Genomic DNA, 26628 nt, shown 5'->3' with positions numbered 1-26628 from the left:
CCTGAGTGGTTGGCGGCAGCGGCCATTTTGTGGGTCTTTGCCTTGGCCCCCCTCCCCCCTCCTTCCTTCTTTCCCCGGCCATTCTCTCTCTCTCGCTGTCTCGGGCCTGGGGAGCCGGGCGCCTCCTCGGGCCCTTCCCTGCCGCGTGTGCGAGCCTCTCCCCCGGCCTTCCTCGGTGAGGGGCCCGGGCCCAGTCAGCCCTTCGCCGCCGCCATGGAAGACGACGGGCAGCCCAAGACACTGTGAGTGAGTGGGGTGGGGACCGGGTAGGCCCTTCTGGTTCATAATGGAGAGAAAGGGAAAGGGAGGGAGGCCTCTGTGGAAGCAAGGAGAGGCAGCAGCCATTGAGGAGCTGAAAAGCGAGGTAGCAAAGCAGTGAAGCCGAAGGAGAAACAGGCACCTTGCTGAAGGGAAATTTTCGTCAGGAAAGACCTTATTGTTCCTTTTTTAACGCCTCTGTCCCCCACATTGGACGCCAGAAAGGAGTCGCTGCATTCCTGGAGAACATGAGGGCGTTCCTCCTCCGCCCCATTACCTCATCTCTTTAGTTTGGCCTGCCACGCGTCCACACACGTGAACGGCGAAGCCCATGGAACGATCAGGGCACGTAATTCAAAACGTAACAAAATGCCTTTATGCCCCCACGCGATTTTCTTCTGTGAGGATGCCTCGCATTACATTCCCGCTGCTTGTATTCTGGCGTTGGGTAGAGTTGTGCATGCGCTTCCAGGTCCAGGAGGGAGCCTCCAGGAAGTCATCTTGCTTTGCAGTGTGGATCATTCCTGTAAGTGCTGGGGAGCGTGGAGAATATAATAAAGCTAAAGAAGAAAGGAGATGCTATATGGATCTAATACAGGTTGAGCATCCCTTATCTGGAATTTTCACATATCGTATTATAAAACTGGAGGAAGAAAGGAGAAGAAAGGGAGATGCTATAGGGATCTAATACAGGTCTAACATCCCTTATCTGGAATCCCCAAATACTGTATAATAATTCTGGAGAAAGACAAAAGCAAGATACTATATGGATCCAATACAGGTTGTACATCCCTTATCTGAAATCCCCAAATACTATATAATAAATCTGAGCAGTAAAAAAAAGGAGATACTATATGGATCTAATACAGGTTGAGCATCCCTTATCTGGAATCCCAGAATATTGTATAATAAAACAGCAGAGAAGAAAGGGAGATATTTATTATTTGTTGCATTTATATACTGATTTTCTCATCCCTGAAGAGACTCAAAGCAGTTTACATCAAAGAAATGGCAAAACTCAATGTCGCACAAATAATAAAATAGTACATTACATATCTAAAACAATGGCCTACTATAAATTAAAGCATTAAAACTACAAAACATCAGACATAAACATAAAACAATTTAAAACTGATCCCGAGGTTGTTATCCAACTGCTACACTGTTGCCAGTCTATCTCTATGGCCAGCCTATCCAGTTGTAGCGTTTGCTGTTTGGGTGGATTCCTAGCTGGGAGGTATAACCTTACAGTAATCACCTTCTATACTCTTGTTCCCCTCACCCCACTCCCACCCTGGTATTCTGCTGTTCTAGGTTTATTTGTTTACTACATTTATATCCTGACCTTCTCACCCCGAAGGGGACTCAGAGCGGCTTACAAATAATATTTACATACAGTGTATCATATCAATAGCACAGCACAACACTAGACTATATACCAGCACATTGCACTACACCACTATAGTGTAATATTACCAGTAATATTACATGAAATAAATAATATATAATTAATATTATTATATTGTATTATTATTATCGTTATTATTATATTGCATTGCATTATAATATTATAATCAATATTACATGTATTTACAATACAGGGTGTTTGAAAAAGAACTCCCTAGTTTTAAGTTAAAACACATTAAAACTAGGGAGTTCTTTTTCAAACACCCTGTATATTAATTGTTATTTATTATTGTAAATTATATTGTATATTATATACTATATACACACACACACACTCAAATACACACACCCACACAATACATTATTAGCATAGCATGTTACTGGGGGAAGGGGCCTTAACTACCAGGTTGTCCTTTACTACTAAGGACATGTAATTATATAGATAGTCCAGTTTCCTATTAAGGTCCTATTAAGATACTATATGGATATAATACAGGTTGAGCATCCCTTATCTGGAATTCCCAAATATGGTATAATAATACTGGAGGAAGAGGGGAGAAGAAAGGAAGATACTATATCGATCTAATACAGGTCAAACATCCGTTTTCTGGAATCCCCAAATGTATTGTATAATAAAACTGAGCAGAGAAGTAGTGGAGATACTATATGGATCTAGTACAGCTTAAGCATCCATTATCTGAAATCCCCAAATATCTATCTATCTATCTATCTATCTCTATAATAAAAGTGAAAACCCATATGTGTGTATGTGGCATGGGTGTCTGTTCACACAGACAGCCTCTAGCCTCCACAAACAGGCTACAGTTCTCAGTGCTAAGGAGCCACTCTTTTCCACTGACATTGTGGTTACAGCAAGCGCCATAAACATGTAGCCTCAACCCCTGCCAATGTCCTCCCCAAACACTATGGCCCACCAGCCAAGGAATGCTTTCATTTGGGGACCATTTCATCCTAGATTTTGCATTGTCCTCCACCACTGGCAGACATCCCAGGGTTCTCCATTGGTGTGAAATTTGCATGATCCCGCCTACTGCCCTGCAAACTGGGAGTTGTAGTAGTTCACCCCCATCCAGAGAGCACTGCAGCCAGGCGATGACCAGCCAATGACAGATCTGTACCACACTTGGTACACAGACCCAAAATGGCCAACTTTGAATACTGGCAGGGTTTGGGGAGGATTGACCCACAATTCTGGGAATTGTAGTTTACCCACTCCAAACTGAGAATACCTAACAATCAAAAACAAATAATGCCTGTATCAAATAACCCGGGCATTGCCGGGTTCCCAAGCTAGTTGTATAATAAAACTGGAGGAAGAGAGGAGAAGAAAGGGAGATGCTATATGGATCTAATACAAGTTAAGCATCCTTTATCTGGAATTCCCAAATAACGTATAATAAAACTGGAGGATGAGGGGAGAAGAAAGGGATATACTATATGGCTCAAATACAGGTTGAGCATCCCTTGTCTGGATTTTCAAAATACAGGATGCTTCAAAATGGTGAACCTAATTTTCAAAGCAGTTAATTTCACCATGGCATCATGTTACAAATACAAACTTGCAATCAGTTTGGTGAGTTATCAAGTTTTCCTAACCACTCTGCTGATCTTGTTGGAAAAGATTAAGCTGTTTTCCCATTTTGAGCCAGAGACAAATCTAAGAAAGAACATCTTACCATTTTGTGACTGACTGAGGCTAAGAGTTGTTTGTGCACTGAGAGAGGCTTCTAGGGGTAAGAGTTTCATTCATGAGTGGTTTGTGGTTGCAGAGAAATAGCAATTTCAAATCAGGTCAATGTTTTTGAAAAAACTGGAGGAAGAGTAGAGAAGAAAGGGAGATCCCATATGGATCTAATACAGGTTGAGCATCCCTTTTCTGGAATCCTGAAATACTTCAAAAGCATCCACATGAATGGCCACAACACCTTTGCCTTCTGGCTGTTTGATATACTAAAACTTTTCACAAAATCACAGAAACATATTTTATGAAATTACCACCAGACATGGGTCCCATCTCCCAGTTGTCTCATTATGTATGCATATGCAAATAACACAAACTCTGAAAAAATCCAAAACACATCTAGTCCCCCATTATTTGGATAAGGGATACTCAGTTTGTGCTGCAAAGAGACATCAGATGATGTATGTCTCAAATAAAAGGTGAAAGATTATAGAACACAGAATGGAATAATATGTCAAAATACTCTCAGCCTCAGAGGAAACTCTGTGCCTTAGGGTTGTCATAAGTTGGAAATGACTTGAAGGCACACAATATGAAATGATAGTGAAAGTATAGTGATGCAGAATAGAGATAGTAGAATGAAGAGGAAATTTGAAAGGTAATTCTTTGGAAGGCATGGTCAGGCAAGAGAAGTCAGAGATCTAAATGAGATATGAAATGTTTTGTTCAGTTGAAAGGTACAATGACACAAGGTTTTCTTCATTTGGGAAACTGGATGTGAACTATATTCCTACCATATGACTCCAGATGAAACCTCTTTTTCCTCCTTCCTGCAGAAAAATTTATTTGTGAACAAATGATGCAATTGTTTCAGATTTCACTGTTAAATGAAAAAATTTTCTAAGTTCTCATATTCTATTTCCTTTCTTTCTTTTGAAAGAAATGAAAAAGGGAATTTTGGGGAGCACTGATATTGTTTCTTGTGTTAATGAATTCACTGTGGTTCTGCCTAATACTTATAATTTAAACATCCTAACAGACCGGCCAAGCAGTTTTGTACAACTCTTTTACATTTTGAAGCAGCAAAGGGAAAAGGGGGTACATTAGTTCAGTGTTTTTAGCTACTTTGGGGGGAAATGAAGAAAATGAATTAAGGCAATCAAAGCATGGAAATCAACAGTATACATAACTTACTTTTTAGAGCTAGAGATGTGATAATAGTGAATATGGTACATTTATTTAGTGCTCATAAAATACCTTTAAATTTGAGGATATAATTGTTTTAAGAAAGATTACATCTTAAAATCATACTGATTTTGGTCATTTAACAGTTTTACCATCAAATTTTCAAAATTCCTACCTTGATGACTGGAAACAAAAAAAAGAGGAAATTTGGAATTCTCGTATTTGTTGTGTATGGCTACCTTGTCCTGCTGGATTCAGATGTCTTCTGTAATTAAACATTCCGTAGGTTTAGTTTCACACAGTATGAGCTGGGAATGTAATATTTTCTTTGTTTTAAAATGACAATTCAGTTTCTATGGTTCATTTGGAATATTTTGGATGTCTTCAATTCCCTCTCCCACTCCACAAAAGTGAAAAATTTAAACACAGTTTCTTTGACCAACTTTATTTCTACTTCGGTTGCATGCTTGAAAACAATTTACCCTAGTTATTATGAATATTTAGCCACTGATCCTAACTGTCTTAATAGCTTGAATTAGGAATGTTCTCTTTTTTTGGCAGACTAGAGAACCAGCATGGTCTCATGATTTCAGCAATCAGCTATGACTGTAGTTCAGGGCTTGAATCCCTGCTTAGCCATGGAGACCTACTGCATGACCTTATGCAAGTAACACTCAACCTCCCTGAATCTTGCCATGAAAACCCCATGATAGGATCAGTTTAGGGTTGCCATAAGTTGGAAATTACTTGAAGGTACAATACAACAACAAAGAAAAGAGATCACAGGCCCAAGGAAAAGAGCATTGAGTAGGATGTAGCTGGGATGCAGCTTGCATCCATCTATCATACAATAATAAATGATTGTTGCATGGCTGCATTTAAACATTAAGCCTAACAATTTATTTCACTATTTCTACTACTTGTCTGCAAGCTTTTTTATAAATGAGAATTTAGGGAGTTTGATCAGAATTGAATTTATTCAAAATGTTACCTTTCTTTTGTAGTGCTCGATTGGTGCTTTTGCTTTCTAAAAGTCTTGTAGCTGGGAGATTTCTGATGTATTGATGCAAGAATAGGACCCAACTCTTCAAGCTACAATACAAAGTGTGTTTGCTGAGCATGAGTCCCATTGAACTCAGTAGGACTTTTGAGTTAATTAACAGCACATTATTAGAGATAAGGATTATTCACTTGGTCTTTCACTGGCAGTTGCCATATCTTTGTGCTGTGTATGTATGGAGTCATGTATCACTACTAATTTCCTTGTGTTTGCCAGAACAGTACAACTACTTGCATTGTTTGCTTTATGAAGAAACTGTGTTGTTTCCCTAAGCAATATAATGTTGTGTTAATTCATATTTTCAAGAAATGGAAGGAGAACAGTTTTGAAGGATAGTAACTGTGTTTTAATGCAGCTCACACATATGATGTGTTCAAATTCTTTTCCACCATACACTCTGAGAGGATAAGCATTTATTTTTTGTAAGATTTTTAATATGTGTGTGTGTGTGTGTTTTGAAAGAATTTTCTGTATATTAGAAATGAACTATGGTTGTAGAAGTTAAATTGTGGACTTAAACTAATAATGTTTACACAAGGTAAACTATTCTTATTGGAAAGATTAGAACCATTTTATGTGTGACATTTTTGCATGATTCTCTCCTATCACACTATGTAACTTTAAATTCATATTGTGGAACACTTTGCACCATGAAATGCAAGAAACCTCCTTTCTGGATGTATTTTTCAGATAGGCATTTCCACAGTGGTTGGTTTCTGCTTCCTAAAAGACTGCTTTGTTCAAAGGGTGTTTTATATAAAATATGTTTTACATATTACCACTTCCTCTGTATTCTTATTGAAAGTATACTTTTAATTGTGATTTTAAGTTGTTGTAAACTGTAAATGGTGCACAGATTCTAGAAGAACACTGTTAAAATCTTGTAAGTCCATGTGTAAATAAGAACCTGTCTCCTGTTTTAAAAGAAGTGGACATATAGGAGATAGTGTAACCATGTGGACCTTGTAGCACATTCTTTTGTTACACTGTGTGCTGAAGTCTATCCATAACATTGCACGGAAGATGTAAATATACGATCTAGGGGTCATGTTCGCATAGAGAAAAAGCAAGGTGTGGGAGAAAAGGCAGAAACAACTTACAGTATTATCAGCTATGAACTGGCTTTGCTTTTAATGGAAACATTTTTGTTATATAAAGAAGGGTTTCTTTTGGATCTATATTTTGAGGAATCGGAGCTTTAAAAATACCAAGCATATGGTTGCATGAGTATCTGTATCTGCATGCACGTTTGAAATGTATTTTGCGAGTTCTTACATAGGAAATTGCCATATACCTAGCCTAGTTGTGTCAACTCCAACCTGCCGTACATTTCAGATGAGATTAATTCTTATCCCTAAATTGGAGAGTCTTGGTGTTCTCTTGTGGGGTTCAATTGCACTACCTACCAGGTGTGATCTTGTTTAACTTTTGAAATCAGGCAAGATCTATTCTAATCACCACCTTCTTTAAATGTCAGAAAATTGAGGGAGAAGCTTGTGGTTAGTCTACTTCTGCATAAAATTGTAACACTTGAATGTCCCGCTTGATTCTTAATAATGTTGGACCATTTATTGTCAAACATTTAAAAAAGACAAGCCTGTGCAGGCGATTGACTGCCACAAGTGTTACAGAAGTGTCCATAGTACTTTCGCTAAGGAGTAAGAAATGATGCAATTAAGCAATAAAGTAATACTCTTCACTACATCTCATCAAAAAGTATGGAACTGTTACTAGAAGCCCTGAATGCTGTTTAGGATGATGGGAGAGAAGAAGCTGATGATATTATCCTAACTGAACTTCTCGGTTTTCCATTGAAAAGATTCTTAAAACTCTCAGTTATAAAGCTTATAAGCTATTAATTATCTGGGGTGTTCTGTGGTTTCCTAGCTGAATGGCCATATTCTAGCAGCATTTTCTCCTAACGTTTCACCCGCATCTGTGACTGGCATTTTCAGACAATACATTAATTACCTGTTTGAAACTAATTTTCCTTCATGCTGAACATTTGTTAAGAGTTCAAATTGTAGTCAGCATGTTAAAATACCCAGGTTTCACTTTGTTGGTCATATTAGATAAGTCAAAATGTCAACATAACATGATAAATGCAAAACATCCATCATGTCAAGTAGATAGATTTATTTCTATTCCATCTTCATAAACTACCAGTATGGTACTAGTAACGGTTTACTTTTGAATTTCAATTAAATCATTAGGAATTATTCACAAGTGAGGTAAGTGTGTACTGTCTTCCTGCCTGAATTCATTTTATTGGCTGAGCAATTTTTCCTTCTATGTTATGGGGTTTATATAAATGTTTTTTCACATGCAGAACAGTACCTAGTATTGGAACCTATATATGTCAGAATATAAACTACTTCTGTTATCTATCTAGGTTTCTATACTATGCCTGTCAATGCAGCATAAGTGATGTCTCATGAATTAGGGAGACAGCCTATAGAGGTATAGTATATGCCTTTATTTCATTATTTATGGTTTTGCAAATTATGTGTACTTAGGAAATAATTGGAAGAAAAATTGTATTTTATACAATTACTTAGTTTACTTCAAGTCCTCTATTACAGTCTTTTGCAAGATTAAGGTAACTAAGCCAGACTAAACATTTATGAAGTTTAAAATGTGCTTTTGAGAAATGAAAGGAAAATACATTTTGTGCTTATGTAGGCTGTCTTCATATTCCCAATAATTTTCCCAGTTGCAATTAATTATTACATAACCTTATTTTTCTAATAATGTGATTTCATAGGAAAGGTTCACAAATTCTCCTGTATTAAATAACACCCTCAGCTTTGTGTTTGTTTTTCCAGGTACCTTCCACATCTTAAGTGAGAGATCGTTTTAAAACCTGCCTTTATCTTTAGTGTTCACTTCCTCATCCCAACTAGGGCAGTCCCATTGAATCAGAAAGGTTTACATGAGACTTGATCTTTCATTCAACAGTTGAATCAGTGGTCTATTCTAGTTCATACTCGCAAGTGAATTTAGGTGCAAAGGAGTTAAACAAACATTTATGATGTAGCACTTTTCCTCAATTAGGAAAGCACATGAGATTTTTAATAGAAGAACCATCTAAAGCAAACTTTATTGTCTTGTTAGAAATAGCAGCTTAATAAGGTTGTTCATGCTTATTGCATCTAGTTTAATATTCTGTGAATTCACAATTGTACTTCAAAATTGAATCATGTACCTGGTTGTTAAACATAGATGCTGAAAAGGAATTTTGTACCTGTTGAAAGTTAGCATATTTTATTGTAAAGATGTTAGTGGTTCTTGTGGTTTGTAGAATTAACATTTTATTTACAGCAATATTATTGAGACAAGAACAAAACCCTGATAATGCCAGGTCTGTAACAGGTATTGAGTAATAGTATGAAGGCAGCAGTTAAAATTCTGTGTTGATTCTGCTCCCTGAATTTCATCCCACTTCATTTCCATTTTGACCTTGCAGCCTTATGCAGAGAACCTATTAACAAATTGCCTGCACACTCCATTTTTTTACAGCTTTCTCAATCTTGAATTTTATTGCTGAGTCTTACCAGATGCCTAAATGTCAGTGAGCTTCATAATTGATCAGTGGCAACTTCAGCGGAGTAGATTCAGGAGTTCTGTGAATCTTTAGTTAAAACATGCTTCTAAAATAGTCCACCTTGGTAGAGCAGTCAAAACAAATGGCCAACTGGCTTCTAAAATACAATATGACTTTTTAATGCCATTATATTACTAACAAATATTTTATGATCCAGTTCTTTTATTGGTTTAGTTACAATTCATAAACGTTTTCATTTTTTTACTGTAATCTCTTTAAAAGTAAGGAGCCCCAGGTGGCACAGCGGATTAATCCACTGAGCTGCTGAACTTGCTGACCTAAAGGCTGGCAGTTTGAATCCGGGGAGTGGGGTGAGCTCCAGCTTCTGCCAGCCTAGCAGTTCGAAAACATGCATATGTGAGTAGATTAATACTGCTCGGGCGGGAAGGTAACTGCACTCTATGCAGTCATGCCGGCCACATGATCTAGGAGATGTCTATGGGCAGCGGCAGCTCTTTGGCTTAGAAATGGAGATGAGCGCCAACCCCCAGAGTTGGATACGACTAGACTTAATGTCAGGGGAAAACCTTTACTTTTACCTTACCCTTTAAAAGCATCATGTATTCAAAATAAGTGCTTTGAAGAGGATTTATTTTCTAAAGGAATTGCAGCTGTCACCCTGAAATACTTAATAAATAAATAAATAATAAAGCATGTGATATTTGCATATTGTCTGCTGTTAGACAAAGGAATAAGAAAAAAAAAATCAATCTTTGTTAACAGAACAGTATGAGCTGTGACAATTGAATACCTGGGATTGTTGTCAGGTTTGGATGGACTCAGCAATATCTAAATATAGGAGCAAAGTGTTAAGTGTGTTAAAAGTAATCTTACGAGCACTGAGAGAAGCAAAATATGGACAGAGAAGTTACATGCACAAACACTTCATGAAAGTTGAACAAAAGAAAAGTGATCTACCCAAGCTGAGCTCGATCACAACCTGATTTTAGCAATTCTTGAAGTCTGTGCTCGACTATTACAGAAAAGTCTTGTGACTTAAAAACCAAGGATATTTATTATGGCAGGAGGATTAATCATGGAAGTAGACTGCAGATGTGGGAGACTAGGAAAAAACAGGAAAATTAGGGGCGGAGTGCTCCCAATTGTTCAGAAAAATGGAAAATATAGATTCAATATGATGAATAAAATGTTTAATATTAGGTGTTTGTACTATTCATTACTTCCAAAATTATTTCCAAACAAGAGAAATTCCTTTTATGTAAAATGCAGTGTCAGATCACTGTAATTCGTTATCCCAGTTTACTTTTTTCAGTTCGTTTTATGTAAAGAAGTACATTATAGGTATACCTGAGTTAACAAAGCGAATGTGTTCCTGGGCATTTCTTCTCTGACAGAAAATTTGGAACTGGAGGCAGAAATAACAAAGAATTGAGAAAATAGGAGCAGATTAATATGTACAGCAATTTTATTCAAAATTGTATGTGCATGTGAAATGAAACCACTGGTCAGATAAGCTTTATATAAGAAAAGTAAAAACATTTGGATCATTTACAGACCACTTGAAAGTTTATTCCAACATGCATCAAACCTCCAGTTTTCTAATGATTTCCATTTATCTGACGAAACTTAAAAATCTATGATTTGTTCGTTTGAAAACTGGTGAAGGAGGCATATCTGTTCTCTTCTTTGTTCACACATTCCCAGTACAAGATTCTGGAGGCAGCTGTTGTTTACCTAGTCTATTGTAGGAAGGTGCACACAGGTACAGTAGGGTTTGCTAAAGCAGAATTTCTTATTTCATAGCTCAAGCTTTGTTGCATTTCCCCCCCTGCAAACACTTCTGCAACCTGACACTGAAAACCGGTTTCTTTAGCCATTCTTCACCATCCTCCAGTACTGATGCTGCTAAAAACTCTAAAAGAGGTGGAATGGGGGCTGTGGGACATATAAAGGAGCTTTTTTATCAGTCTTCATTTCCTGAGGTTTGCCAGTACAGGCTGTCCCCGAGTTACAAACATACGACTTACAAGCGACTCATAGTTAAGAATAGGCCTGAGACAACAGGAAGTGGGAAATCTATCCCCTGAAAGGGAAATTCACTCCTGGAAGAGTTATGGGGAAAAGGTGTCTCCATTGAATTTTTCTCACCAATCCTTGTTTCAACAACAAGCAATTTTTTTCAAAATACAATTATTGCAGGGACAGAAAGTGAGGTGAAATCTTCTGAATAGGGGCACAGACAGCAAAACAAACGCTATGGGTGTTCACCCTTTCCTATGCTATCCAAAACTTTTTTCAAAGGCGACTGGAGTTACACTTTAAAAGTACCTGTTCTGACTTAAAAACAAATTCAACTTAAGAACAAACCTAAAGAACCTATCTTGTTCTTAACTTGAGAAGTGCCTGTATATATGCCTGTATGTGAATGATTAAAAGCCTCCTTTGGAGGCTTTTAAGCAGGGGCTGGATGGCCATCTGTCGGGGGTGCTTTGAATGCAATTTCCTGCTTCTTGGCAGGGGGTTGGACTGGATGGCCCATGAGGTTTCTTCCAGCTCTACTATTCTATGATTCATTGATGCAAGGGCAACATTCCTCTCCTTATGGATCAGGGTTCTTGTGTTAGAGCTTGGTACTGTGGAGAACTAGTAAAGACAACATAATCTGATCTAGTTTTCCTATAACGCTGATGTTTTGTCATGGGATTTTGGGAGTTGGGGCATGGAGGTTGCCTGGTCCGCATACTAGTAAAACCAAGATATACCCCATCGTTTAGATATCCCTTATAGTTTCAGACTTTGTAGCCTCATTTGGAGCAAAAAATAAAGCTCTTAAAAAGTCCACTTTATATTCTGAGTAAACTTCTACAATACCAAACATGATAATTCCATGCAAAGCAAATTTAATGAATTTACATTCCTAACGTTAGAAAATGGCTTTCAGTCTGTACTTGAGTGGGCAATCATTGCATTTTTCTATTATCAGTTATTCTGGAAAAAATCTGAAAAAAGTTATTTCACTATGGCTTTGACATTTACAGAAATTTGTGATTGGCTAATAGATATATGTGAGTTGAATATTCTACCCCACCATGCTGCATCATATTAGTTTTGAAATGTATTCCTTTACACTAGTACTTCCTAGATATAGAAGCCTTGATTTTTCAGTATAGTCATATACATGATTACTCAGAAGGAAGCTTCACTGAATACCGTATATGTTGTTGTTGCCCATTTATCCAGATATCTAAGTGTACTTTTGAGTGATGTTATCATAAGCAGGATGGTATTTACTATTTATGTGCATTGTTAAAGCATGCATACAAGTGTGAAGAACTTTTCCAAGGTTTTTCCTTGGAAGATTTCCTCACATAACTGATAATTTTTTTCTTGTTCTCTCCTAAGGTGATGGTTGTAAAAAGAAAATGACATCTATGTGCTTCTCTTAAAATCTTGAATCACAAAGGACAATATTTTATTCTAGTTTTTTTTTCTTTTTTTGTTGTCTGTTTTTTTGTGTTCAAAGTTTATTCAAAATTAGCATTTATTTGATGAGCACATATACATTCAGAATTGGCTCTTCTTGCACACTTTGGATGTCTAATAACTTATGGCAGTTTGACTGGCATGACATCCTTGTATCTTTAATTGCAATGGACTATTTAATAAAGGTTGAGCATCTCATACCTAGAATTCCAAAATGTTCCAGTATTGTCCACATGGATAATTGAAGTAGTGACACTTTTTTTTCTGAGAGTTAAATGTACATAAACTTTGTTTTATGCACAAAATGATTAAAATATTGCATACAAAATGTTCCTCAAGCTATTGTGTATAAAGTGTTTATAAATGAATTTCATGTTTGAAATTCTACACTCAAGAATTTTGGATAAGAGATGCGCAACCAGATCTGTTTGTGATGTAGCGTGGGATAGCTTCAGTTTGCTTATAAAAGATATTACCTATATTTTCATAAGCTATTTGGAATAACATTGGCAAGGAATGTATTTTTGGATTAATACTATGTTTTCTTTTATCTGTCTAGTTATGTAGGAAATCTTTCCAGAGATGTTACTGAGGTGCTTATACTTCAGTTGTTCAGTCAAATTGGGCCCTGCAAAAGCTGTAAAATGATAACAGAGGTAAGGCATTCTACATAGTTCATATAAAATATTATTTCATTTTAAAAGTAAGTTATTTATTGATTTTGATACCTATTATTTATTTATTTATTACATGCATTTATACCCCGCCCTTCTCCCCGAGGGGACTCAGAGTGGCTTACATTCTGCCACGAGGGCCAGCAACAAATCTATATATATAAAAGGGTAATGAAATTTCGGCCTAGGACAAAACAACAAAACTACACATCCCAGAAACACTAAACTTGGCAGCACAACCCCTCATCTATGCCTCTACGTTCGTACAACAAAAAGCTCCAGCTACTCCAGAAAACGGCCAGGCTTTGAGACTGCAAGGCTATTCACTGCTATTCCACCTGGCTAACAAAGGATTCCCATAAGCCACAGCAACGCGTGGCCGGGCAAAGCTAGTATACTATAAAACAAAACAATTAAAACATGATAAAAAGTATACAAAAATTAAAATGTTTAATTTTAATGCACCATCCTCAGTCATTCAATACTGCTACAATTACAGATTTGCGACCCGATTACATCAGCCAATGAGCTTATTCGCTGAATGCCTGGGCGCAGAGCCAAGTTTTTAGTCTTCTTCTAAATCCCAGGAGGGATGGGGTTTGCCAGATATCGCTGGGGAGGGAGTTCCACAGCCGAGGAGCCACCACCGAGAAGGCCCTGTCCCTCGTCCCCACCAGCCGCGCCTGCGAGGCAGGTGGGATCGAGAGCAGGGCCTCCCTGGAAGATCTTAAGGTTCTAATGGGCTCATAGGAGGAGATACGTTCGGATAGATAGGCAGGACCAGAACCGTTTAGGGCTTTGTAGGTCAAAACCAGCACTTTGAACTTAAAACGTTGTGTTTGGACTCCAGTCTTTACAATGCAATATTGGGAGCCCCCAGATGGCGTAGTGGACTAAGTGACTTGAAGGTTGGGTTGCTGACCTGAAAGCTGCCAGGTTCGAATCCCACCTGGGGAGAGTGTGGATGAGCTCCCTCTATCAGCTCCAGCTCCATGCGGGGACATGAGAGAAGCCTCCCACAAGGATGGTAAAAACATCAAAACATCCGGGCGTCCCCTGGGCAACGTCCTTGCAGACGGCCAATTCTCTCACTCCAGAAGCAGCTCCGGTTGCTCCTGGCACGAAAAAAAATGCAATATTATACTTGTTTAGTAAGAAATAAGCCCTGTAGAGTTCAGTGGAATTTTCTCCCTGGTATGTTTATAAGATCATATTCTAAGCCAAATAATTGAGAACTCTGTCCTTCCTGTCACCTGTGCATTCTAAAACTGACTTTAGTGGGCAGAATAGTCTGGAGCAGATCTTGATGCCACAAAAAGCCTCAGCAGGATGGGAATAAAATCTTGGTTCTACTGAAGTCGAGTGTAAGAATTGGAACTTGCTCTATAATTACATATTTCTTTAGAAACCAGAAACAGTTTTCAGATTTATGTTCAATGTTTCTTTAACAAAAGGTGAAGAAGATTTCTACCCGGGATTTTAATTCTGTTATTGACAATTTAATTAGGAGGTATGGAACATTCAAACTTTAGTGAAAATTTTGCATCCGGAGTCTGTTGTATGTTTGCTGGAGACTAGCAAAGGCCTTAATGTGTATGCAGAATTTTATCTTCATTTCTGAAGTGTACGAGTTCTTTAATCTGAGATCTTAAGAGTGGAAGTGGGAAACTTGCGGTTCTTAACATATTTGACTGCAACACCTGTCTTTGTGAGCTGTTATTAAGGAGTTGCTGTCCAACTTCTGAAAGTTATGGGTTGCCCATCTCTGCCTTATAGAGCTAAGGTTTTCATAATAATAAACCTTATGTTTCATATTGAAAGTTAGGGAATGTTCCTGTTTCTTTTCTAGTAGCATCTAGTCTGTATTAGTAGATTCCTCTAGCATGTATGACCTGAGTATAGATTGCCTCTAATTTTCTCCATATCAATCTGAAGATATATGAGAAAATACATGATTTAGTTCATTTTTGTATAAATATTGAGATCTACCCCATGGTTTTCATGGTTGTCTTACAAAAGACAGAAAACATTTTTCTATCAACTCCCAATGAACAACTACTTAGTATGATACACACACACACACACACACACACACATATGTATATATATATATCCGGGATTAGAGTGAATTATTAAAAGGAACAAGGAAGTCTATACATACACAACCTAATCTAATGAAGGTAATAATCCCTGCGTAAAAACCTTTTTGAAAGTTTTGTTTTTCACTAGCCTCTTTTGAATCCAGTCCAGTGTGCCCAAAAGGGGGAGCGGGGGGGGGGGGGGGAATATCCAGCTCTGTGCTGTGTTCTCTGTATTCTTTTGTTGCTTTAGTGTCACATTTGTGAGTAACTTCTTCAGTGTCAGATGACTGAATCCCTCTTTCAGTAGTATCGCTAACATTGCTTCCGTTTAGAAGAGACATTCTGGTTTACAGCAATAAACCTACAGTTTTATTTTATGTTCATCTCTAGATCAGGGGCACAAGTGCAGTTTTGTGAGTGTTATTAAGCACCGAATGTGATGGTGCGGACAGCAGTTCTTAATGGTTATTTTATCAGCATTTATAATTACATTTTCTTTTCTAGTTTAAGTAATATATTTTCCCGGATTTTCTTCTCAGCAACCCGATAGCAGAAGGGTCAACTCTTCTGTTGGATTTTCTGTTTTGCAGCATACAAGCAATGATCCTTATTGCTTTGTGGAGTTTTATGAACACAGAGATGCAGCTGCTGCATTAGCTGCAATGAATGGAAGAAAAATTTTGGGAAAGGTATGTTGCATTGAAAAAAAGATGTAGGAAATGAAGCAACTATATTAATTATGACTCCTGGCATACATTTTGATACTGTTCTTAGATTAAAGTCTATGTTCTTATAAGGAATAAATACACTTTTTTGTTGACTGGGTTGATGTTTGCTTTCTAGAATTATATTGGTATTGATTTGTTCCTTCTTTTCAGGAAGTAAAAGTGAATTGGGCAACAACACCAAGTAGCCAGAAAAAAGATACATCAAGTAAGTAACATTATACCAAAGTTAACTAGTTATTCATTTTGCCACTTTTCTCTTGCATTTTGACTTTGTGCAATAGTTGAATCACTTCACATTTATATAGTGTCCATCTTTCTTTAAATATTCTACTAAGCCAGAGAAGAGACTTAGTGATTAATTAGTGATTTGTTAACCACATCTCTATGAGACAAGTAACAAATAAAATTTTGCTATTGTTGTTATTATTGCATTTATAAGATTATCTGAAATACATGCATGTTCATATAGTAGTTCAAGAGTTGCATAACAATAACTGGTTTATGTATGTATTTTATATAGCAACAATACAGCTTAGATGTCGTAAGATCTATGAATTTTTTTTCATGTCAGGAGCGACTTGAGAAACTGCAACTCGCTTCTGGTGTAAGAGAATTGGCCGTCTACAGGATGTTGCCCAGGGGATGCCTGGATGTTTTGTTTTTTTACTATCCTGTGGGAGGCTTCTCTTATGTTGCTGTATGGGGAGCTAGAGCTGACAGAGGGAGCTCACCCGCTGTCAGCAGTCCTGCTGGCACAAAGGTTTAACCCATTGCTCCATTTTGCTTTCCTTTAGATCACTTTCATGTGTTTGTGGGAGATTTAAGTCCAGAAATAACAACAGAAGACATCAAGTCAGCATTCGCTCCTTTTGGTAAAATATCGTAAGTACCATAGTTTTCACTTTAAATCATTAATGCAGAAAGAGTCATGATACAAGATTGCTGTTCTGTTAATAGGTAATGCCCTTAACTTTGCTCAGACTGTTCTTTTAAGGTTTGTGGTATACAATGATCTTGTGGTGGGAGTGGGCCTTGCATCATATTGTTGCATACAAACAAGGTTTCAGTATCAAATCTTTTGAAAGCTGGGTGCTTTCAACATTTGCAATGTGTTTGCGGGTGACAAAATGAACGAATCTGTGTTTTGGGGGTTTATAAAGACATGTTAGAAGAATCAAAGTATCTTATACCTTTATTGATTATGTAGGTAGTTTTGAACTGCAGAGGAAATATATTATGTAGTATAGCAAATTATAAAACCCAGTTGTATGCATGTATTCTTTTGAAAGTGGCATTTTATTAAGGGCTTTTGATTATGGAGATTAAAACTCACATCTTTCTGGTAAGTTTTTAACTACAACAGTGTTTTCCAATTCTAAACATACCTTTTTCTGTATAAACCAATATAAATATATCCATACTTTTAAAACTGCACATTTTAACATTGCAAGGTTTCCTGTAAGTGTTGTAGCATATCTGTCTCCTTTGTTGCATAATCTAGCTTCTACAACAAAACCTGACCATTTTGTGTTAACTTTACAGGAACATATTTCTGCTAAAAATAAAAATCTTTTCTCTATATATATACTGTACATATTTACAAATGAAACATAAATCTTATTTTGTCTGTTTTGTTTACTTTGCTTTTTATCTCAATGTGGTAAGTAGTACTGTTTATGAGCCAATATAAAAAGGTTTAATACAGGTTGCTATTTCTCACTCTTTATTTATACCTGAGACCTGCAGTTTTTCTTAAGTCCAAGTCACAATTAAAAGTAATAGCATTCTGATTATTTTACAGAAATGCTCATAAGAATGGACAGGATCTTGAAGCTAACTGCAAGGAACTGTGCACACTGGAACTCAGTTGTAGATTTTTTTTCTCATTTCTATTTATTCTTATTATACATTATTTATATATACATATTTTAGTATTTACATTTTAACATTCTATATTCAGTGCAGTTCTATATTTCCAATCATTTTAACTTACTCACTAAAATTTATGTGTAAAATTTGTTGTTTTCGTACTGGTGTGCTTAGCATTGTTGTTAGTTTTATTCTCCTTTCTTAAATTTCTGAAAATGTCAATTTTTCAAAATTTACAGCTGCCCAAACTCCAAAATGATGGTAGAGAATTGACCAAGAAAAATAAAGAAATCTGTTAACAGGCCATGTATGCCTTTTAATTCCTATTTTTTTCCTCTTTTTCAATTTTTTAATATTTCATATTTTATATCACTAGGCAGAGGGCATTTATTTAGAAAATGCATGGTAAAAATAGTTAGAAATGTTACAGTAATTTATAGAACAGTGAACCTTAGTGAACCCTAGCCAATAGAGTATTAGAAAAGGAAACTTAGTTCCTTTTAAAATTTTCAGATCTGAACAGTCTAGTTATAGAAAGTGTAGGTTATATGGATAGGTTGCATGTTTATTACATGTTATTTTTTGTCCTACTGCTTTTTTTCTAACAGGTAAAGGAGGATTAGGGAGAGTATAGGAATGGCTATAGTTATAGGAGTTATTGAGATTATCATAGGGAAAATTATGCTCACAATACCGTGTGTGTGGTTCCTTTTAGTTTTTATTTTGAAAATCTTTAATATTTTCCTCATATAACTGTGCTTCTCTTCCCAGGGATGCACGGGTAGTTAAAGATATGGCAACAGGAAAATCAAAAGGATATGGCTTTGTATCGTTTTACAATAAACTAGTGAGTAATCAAAAGTTAACACCTTTCTCTGAGTAACTAATTCAGAGTATATGATATATTACAAGCAAATGCTTAATGTGTGCTACTGCAAATTCCATTTCTATATATTACTTGAGTGTTGAGTATGTAAAGAGCAGAATTTCCTATTCTTATTGAGGTATGGTATATGGAGGACTTGCTATATAGGTTGAATATTCCTTATAGCCTGGACCACAAATTTGTTGGAGTTTGAAGGTTTTGGAATACCTGTATTTGCATGGAGATGGGACCCAAGCCTAAACACAAAACGTCATTTATGTTTAGTATTTTATACAGCACATTTAATGCTTTTGTGCATATAATCAAGTTGAGCCATTTATCTTCAGGCACCCATGTGGATCATTTCAGATTTTGGAATGTTTTGAAATTCCGGATTAGGGATTATCAACCTTTATGCTAATGACCCCCTGGGAACTGGCTTGCATTTAGTAGATCAATAATGTGAAAAACATTCATGTTGGGTGGAGGGGGTTTTGATGATGGCAGAGACTTCCCTGTTCTTAATTGAACCACTTTCCTGCAGAATTTCCCTTAGGTATTTTAGTACACCTGACTTACTCTATTTTATAGTTGACCAGAGGTGAATCTCAAACTGTCACTGAGACAAACTTCGTCTAGAGCCATAAATGGCTGAAGAAATTTAGCAGGCTCACATAACAAAATAAGCAATAGCATAATACACAACCGAGGTTTTCATATTAGGATAAGCAAGAACAGGATAAACGAATGAGTCTGTCTCATGTCTGAGTAGTGTCTGACTGAACAGACTTTTAAAGTTGTTAGATCAAAATGAACTTTGCAATTCATGCGTGAAAGAAGCAGAGTTTTTGGATAGAATAGCTTATGAGTATATAAATGGGTTTCTGTGTGCACCCGGGTTTTCACACATTCTCTTGACAAGGTCCAGTTGACAAGGATGTTTCATGTAATTGCTCCCTGGAAAACTTGTCAGCCATGAAGAAAGATAGTTGGCCATCCTACAGATTCCAAAGTGATCAAAATTCAGGAAATAGAGACTATGGATAAACAGATTGAACCCATTCTTTTGATTTTTAACTTCAACATTTACTGCTTAAAAGTGCCTTTCCTTTCCATTTGGTACTAACCCTTGGTTTTCCTTGCAGGATGCAGAAAATGCAATTGTGCACATGGGAGGCCAGTGGTTAGGTGGTCGTCAGATCAGGACTAACTGGGCAACACGAAAGCCGCCTGCCCCCAAAACTACACAAGAAAGTAAGTGAATTAATGGTGGACAGGGATGAAACTTCACTCCTATATTTTAATGAGAACCAGAAGTGGGGATTTATTTCACATAATATAAAAACGTACAGAGAAAATTTGTCTTTCACCTATCTCTTAGCAGTTTGGCCCAATCGGTTGTTGAGAATCAGAACAATTCAAAATTCCACCTGTTTTATTAGCAGCCATAATATATACTGAAAACATTTTTATGTTTTCTTCTGTCAATCAATTTAAAAAAATCTCAAAACAGCCTTAAAGAAATTGATCTTGTGTTTAGTGTAATTTCTGGTTCGCTCAGAAGATATGCATAGTTTTTGAGTGGGTCATGTTGGAACAAAGGCACTGAAATACTTTTCACCAGAAAGCACAGGACAGGTCTAGTGTTTTTGCTTTGTATTAATGTCTGAATGAGGAAGGTATCTGATGGAACTAGGATCCCTCAGCCTGAAGCAAGAATTTTTTGTTCTTTTTCCAATTGAAAGAATCTACACTGAGCTGGGGAAAGTTTCAGCATAGGGGGAACTCTTATTTGTCACAAGAGTAACCAATGTTTACCACATGGTTATATATCTTATAATGTATATCAGAAGAATCTTGAGTTGACTGGTCCATCTAAAACTGATACTTTGCAAAATTGGATAATAATGGTAGATACTGCTAATGTGTCATCATCACATGGAAACATAGTAAAAAAATCTAAATAAACATACATAGAATTTATTTGACCATTAAAGTTGCAAAATCTGAGCAGATAAAAAGGAGAAGTTCGTGATCTTAATTTGTTAAATATCAGGGGGCACTGAAATGACAGGTTCTGATTATTACAGTTTTCCTCACTGTATCTTTGCCAGTGTCTTTAAAAGAAAGTGAATATATTGCATTATAATGGATTTAGACAATACAATGCGTCACTAACTGCTTACGGAAAGTGATGTAATTGTTAAGGTCCCTTCACATCTTGTGATATGGGACACATGATGAGTTTTTGTCTTTAGTAAAAACGTTTTTCCAGGCACTTCCCATCTCAGCACTAGGCCAGTTCGCCATAGAAGTAAGTGCTAGTATTCCTAAAAGCAGTGATTCCCATACTAGCAGTTTCTGAAAATAACTAAATAGCAATCATTTACAAAGTCTTTTTTCTTCCAGGCACCACAAAACAATTGAGATTTGAAGATGTAGTAAATCAGTCAAGCCCCAAAAACTGCACGGTGTATTGTGGAGGAATTGCTTCTGGATTAACAGGTAATAATCACATTTAAACTTCCAACACAGTTACTGAAGCCATTTAGCACAAATTCAACTAACAGAAAATTCTACTATTTTTAGATCAGCTGATGAGACAGACGTTTTCTCCTTTTGGACAAATTTTGGAAACAAGAGCTTTTCCAGGAAAAGGCTATTCATTTGTGAGGTAGGCCAATTAATATTCCATGTTTGAATCCATAATACATGGAAAACACTGTCTAAAATCATCTATGCCTTAAGAATTGGGAAGGGGCCTTACATTTTTTGAATCAAGAATAAAGGTGCATAATTAGAATTAGAAAAAATGCTGTGTCATTGAAAGTTGTGTATATAGTTTTTTTTATTATTTAACACATCTTTGTATTAGAAGTTTTTGAATAGTTGAATCGCTAAGTTACATCCCTGAAGATGGAAGGTTTGAATGTTGCCTAGTCCCACTTTATTCATGCCAAAGACTGTAAGCAGGAAGGAGGACAAGCAAAGTAGCACAAACATACTTGCGATTTAAGGCAGTTTTCTCTTCCACTGGTAGCCTATAACTTGTAAATTCTGTAAAGTAATGCCAGATGACTTTTCACTCTACGTACAGTAACAAAAACTCTCTTACTGTGTTGTTAGGTTTTCAACTCATGAAAGTGCAGCACATGCTATTGTTTCAGTCAACGGCACTACAATTGAAGGGCATGTTGTTAAATGCTACTGGGGTAAAGAATCACCTGATATGACAAAAAACTTCCAACAGGTAATTGGAGTGTTAGTGTGATAGTGTTTCCCCCTAGGTGTTTGCATGCATTTGAACAAGTGAGTCAAATCAGTGTTTGGAATCTGGAAATGAATGCAGTAAGTGTTAAATTTCTGTTTCCATTTCTGATAAACAGATGGTGACTAGTGTTAAGTACTTGATATTTTTTTCTGAAATAGAATCTTTTTATCAACCACCAGGTAGATTACAGTCAGTGGGGACAGTGGAGTCAAGTGTATGGGAATCCACAACAATACGGGCAATATGTGACCAATGGATGGCAAGTACCATCTTATGGAATGTATGGACAAGCATGGAATCAGCAAGGATTTGGTGTGGAGTAAGTGCTTCCATTTCATATTTGTATTTGCATACACTGTTTTCCAAGGGTGTAAATTCTCTTTTGCAATCTTTACTGGGACAGCCTAAGGGCACACCAGATCCCATCTGATCTAGGAAACTACTCAGTGTCAGTTCTGATTCGTACTTGAATGGGGAAGCACTTGCAAATATCAGGTACTGTAGGCAGAAGAATCTCGCAATACTGTCTCTGAGTATTCCTTGCCTTAGAAAACCCTAAGGAATTCATGGGATTCTCAGAAGTCAACAGGTGGCTTGAAGACACATGCAGGAACACAGTCTTTTCCAGTGTCTTACTTGACATCACTTTTTTTTTTCTAGTGAAGCTGAATACTTTTTAAGTAGCCACTGTCATGACTATTACTTTTTATTTATATCATGGAACAAATGTAAATGGAGTTCAAATGTTTATAGCCTTTAATTTGGAAACATACTAACTTGTTTTCATTTTGTTACCAACTGTTACCGGCTTTCTCTATTCCTAACTAAATATACACTTTTTATATTTATGAGAAAAATCTCTTAAAATACGTTCATTTGTTCCAATATTGTAGAGAAATCTTTGAAATTTGTGTCATTGAAATAATAAAATGGATTTAGGTTTATTAAATATGCAATAGTTACAAACATGTGCAGGTATATTAATACACTTAAGAGTTTATTCCCATATGTTCTGTGTTATGTTCGTAATAATCGGAAATAACCAAAATTATCTTGGAAGATACTGTTTAAATTCATTTCAGTCCAGCTCCAGGCCAGTTGGAGATGGGAACTGTCTTGATGGATGTGATAGAAGTGGGGAATACATCCCTGATAGTTCTACTGAACTTCTCTGGCTTTAAAAGCATAACCTAATAATAACCTAATAATGATAATAATACTAATAATACAATATAATAATATTAATTATATATCATATTTTACATGTAATATTACTAATAATATTACAATATGTTGATACAGTACAATATAGTAATTTGTTACCAGTATTGTACTATACTAATATAATATTGTATGTAAATTTAATTTGTAAGCCGCTCTGAGTCCCCTTCGGGGTGAGAAGGGCGGCATATAAATGTAGCAAATAAATAAATAAATAAATAAACCTGTCATGTTCTTCTGCATCTTGTCTAAAGAGGAGGATGGAGATAGTGGGTTGTCGTGGTTGTTTGGAAGATATTATGCTGAGGATTTTCTGTTTCACAGTTGAAGTGTTGTTTTGTTTGAAACTTTTTCCAGAAATGATGGAAGTTATATAGGTTGAAAAATCTGCTTACCTTGACGGAGATGTGAAGCTGCTTCTAGATGGGGCTGAACTTCTATTGGGCTAGGTTCACAGTTTTGATAATATTCAGACTTGGATGCTGCATTGTTTTCCATGTAGGGCTACCTTTAAAGATGGTCTAGAACAGGAGTCTTCAGACTTTTGAAGCACAGGATCGGTTTGCAGTCCCTCAGACTGTTGCGGGGACAGACTATAGTTTGAAAAACCACAAACAAATGCACACTGCACATATCTTATGTGCAGTGCAAAAACACATGAAAGAACAATACAGTATTTAAAATGAAGAACAGTTTTAACCAACAAAAACTTATTAGTATTTCAATGCAAAGTGTGGGGCTTGCTTTTGGCAGATGAGATAGTCAAGTTAATTAGGAGTGTTGTTGTATGCCTTCAAGTGGTTTCAGACTTTGGGTAACCCTAAGTTTAAAGTTTAGGACGGGGGCAAGGAAATGACCTTGGAGGGCCTCATCCAGCTCACAGGTCTTAGTTTGGAGACCCCTGGCCTACAAACTTCATGATAGAAAAAGAGCCATTGTAAAATAGTGCTCCTAGTCCCTTCTTTATAATGCAGTCCAGAAAGCTACCATTGTTGATGGCACTAAAAGCCTTGAAAATGTCAGTCAGAATCAACAGGAACACATTCTGCCTGTTGATGTCATCTATGAAGACAACATTTCTAGTTCACATTTGGACAAGTTCTGGCTATATGTATTACTGAATTATTTTATTTTCTGTTATCCAGTACTTTTATTTTAATAATTTGGAAAATTTTTGAATGTTATCTTACCATGACTCTAAAGGCTGTAAACTACGTTTTGAGGGAAATTCCCTGAAATACAATTTCAAAATTTCTTAAATTAATGATAAAAAGTTACAAGTCCACTGATTCATTGGTTTACCTTTTCAAGCTGTTGTAGTGGCATTGTTTCTGGAAACAGCGTACAGAATAGATGTGTATCTGCTACTACATTAACTTGCTATATATAGGTGTGAGAATAGGGTGATTGAACTCATTCAATACATTCGAAGTTTCGTGAAGCATCCTGAAGTTTTAGTGAACAGAATTTTTCAGCTTTTCTATTTAGTGTGAAGACTAGTGTCTTCAAATTGAAAGATGTCTGTGTTAACTTGGTTGCTGATTGGTTTTCCTGATAAATCATTTGTTTCTCTTTCTCTTTTTGCTCTCACACTAAAGTCAGACGCCATCTGCAGCCTGGATGAGTGGATTTGGTGCTCAGCCTGCCCAAGGACAAGCGCCTCCTGTAATACCAAATCAGGCTGGATATGGTATGGCAAGTTACCAAACACAGTGAGCTGGGACTCTGTTTAAAAAGTGTGATTTCAAAATAGGTTTCAATTTCCAGTGATTATTCTGAAGACTGGAATATAGACATTGGCGGGGGGGGAAAGAATATTTATTTTGAAAATGGAAACTGTTTGGAACCTTTAGCACAGCATTTGCTTTGGTGAAGGACACAAATATCTTCTAGTTACACCTTTTTAAGTTTTATGTTCATGATGGATATGAACATGTTTTCTTTATGTATAAAATTTAAAATAAAGTCAATAAAGACAATTCTGACTACAAATTTTGGTATATTAGGAGGAAATGTTTAACAATCTGATTCTTAGATTACCATTCCATTTTTTTTGTCTTCAGTGTTTTACATCACAGATTTTAAGAAAAATGACATTAAAGATGCTTTTAGTTGAACATTAATACCTGGCGTTTTGACTGTGGACCAAACATTACATCAAAGAAGACAGTGTTTTCTTCAGTAACCACAGAGCCATCAGAAGACATACACGTGGAAATATCTCTATCTTTTTTCTGTATGATTTGAAGAAACTGAAGCATAGTATAAATGCTTCAATCTTTTGCTGGAAAACATTGTTGTCTGCAATACTTGAGCAAATAGTTGCTATCCACATTCAGGAGAGTATTAAAAAAATTCTAGTTTGCTTGAAGTGCAAAATTGCATTTGATTTGGGATTTCTAAAAGTATGGCACCTTGGTAGCCATACTCATTGTGTTACGTAAAAGTTTGTACCAAACTACAATGTTACAAAAGCATGCTCAGAAATAGAAGTAGCAATGTAATTATTCAATGTAATGCTTTGTTGCATAATACTGAACATAATTCTGCTCTGTTTGCAGTGGAATTGTCAAGAATATGCAAGTCTGACACTTCCAAAATTAACTACTATTTAAAGTGAAAAGTTACTCTACAAAGAGCCTTAATTTTAAATTCATAAACCTTTAATTCAATCCTTATGTCAGTAGAATCTGATTTATTTTGCTTTATGTTACTCATTATGTAAATATTTTGGTTGACAACCTTGTATACCTACCTGAAGGTCCTATAAGTTGTATAGTATCTGAGTGTTAAGAACTTGGGGTTTTTTAAAGTCTAGAAATATTTAGCCCAATGCTTTTTTAACCAGATTGTTAAAATGTTATTTTAGAAATTCCTCAATGTGCCATTTGGTTAAGAGAAATACAATTGAAAGAGTATACTCAGTTGTGACTTATACTTAAGGGTTTTTTGTTTTTATTTTTGTATTTTTGGATGGCTTGCATGTGACAGACCTGTACAGAGGCTGAGTTGTTAGTGCACTGAGTAGTTTCAGGATAAAATCATGAAGTTGCTCAAATGTTATATCCTGGGATATTTCTCACTCTGCGTACACTGACACAACTGCCTCCATGAAATTGAAAATGAATGTATGTTAAGATACAAAAACTGTGTGTTAAACATATGACAGCTAGGTGGTGCAGATGTTTCATCTCTGAACATACTGATGCCATCACTGAGCTGAATAGTCTCTTCCATTAATAAAAAAAATAGACCTCTG

General features: G+C 36.3%; 1 protein-coding gene across 9 annotated transcripts; it reads left to right on the top strand.

Annotated features, from left to right (window-relative positions):
* Positions 1-26628, top strand: tial1 (TIA1 cytotoxic granule associated RNA binding protein like 1). 9 transcript variants are annotated; one of them, XM_062976006.1, is made up of 14 exons: positions 1-242; positions 8005-8072; positions 13220-13316; positions 16006-16104; positions 16294-16348; positions 16938-17025; positions 18784-18859; positions 20023-20131; positions 21287-21382; positions 21467-21551; positions 22004-22127; positions 22328-22467; positions 24968-25059; positions 25433-26628. In XM_062976006.1, exons 3-14 carry the CDS (start codon positions 13305-13307, stop codon positions 25483-25485), a joined length of 1029 nt encoding a protein of 342 aa, XP_062832076.1. In that variant the 5' UTR covers positions 1-242; positions 8005-8072; positions 13220-13304; the 3' UTR covers positions 25486-26628. The 9 variants fall into 9 exon arrangements, with proteins under 9 accessions (XP_062832076.1, XP_008105003.1, XP_008105001.1 ...); XM_008106796.3 differs by having other exon boundaries at positions 15955-16104; XM_008106794.3 differs by lacking the exon at positions 8005-8072.

This window comes from Anolis carolinensis, chromosome 3, assembly GCF_035594765.1.
Source record: "Anolis carolinensis isolate JA03-04 chromosome 3, rAnoCar3.1.pri, whole genome shotgun sequence".
NCBI lineage: Eukaryota > Metazoa > Chordata > Lepidosauria > Squamata > Dactyloidae > Anolis > Anolis carolinensis.
This window is presented reverse-complemented; position numbering and strand designations above follow the sequence as displayed.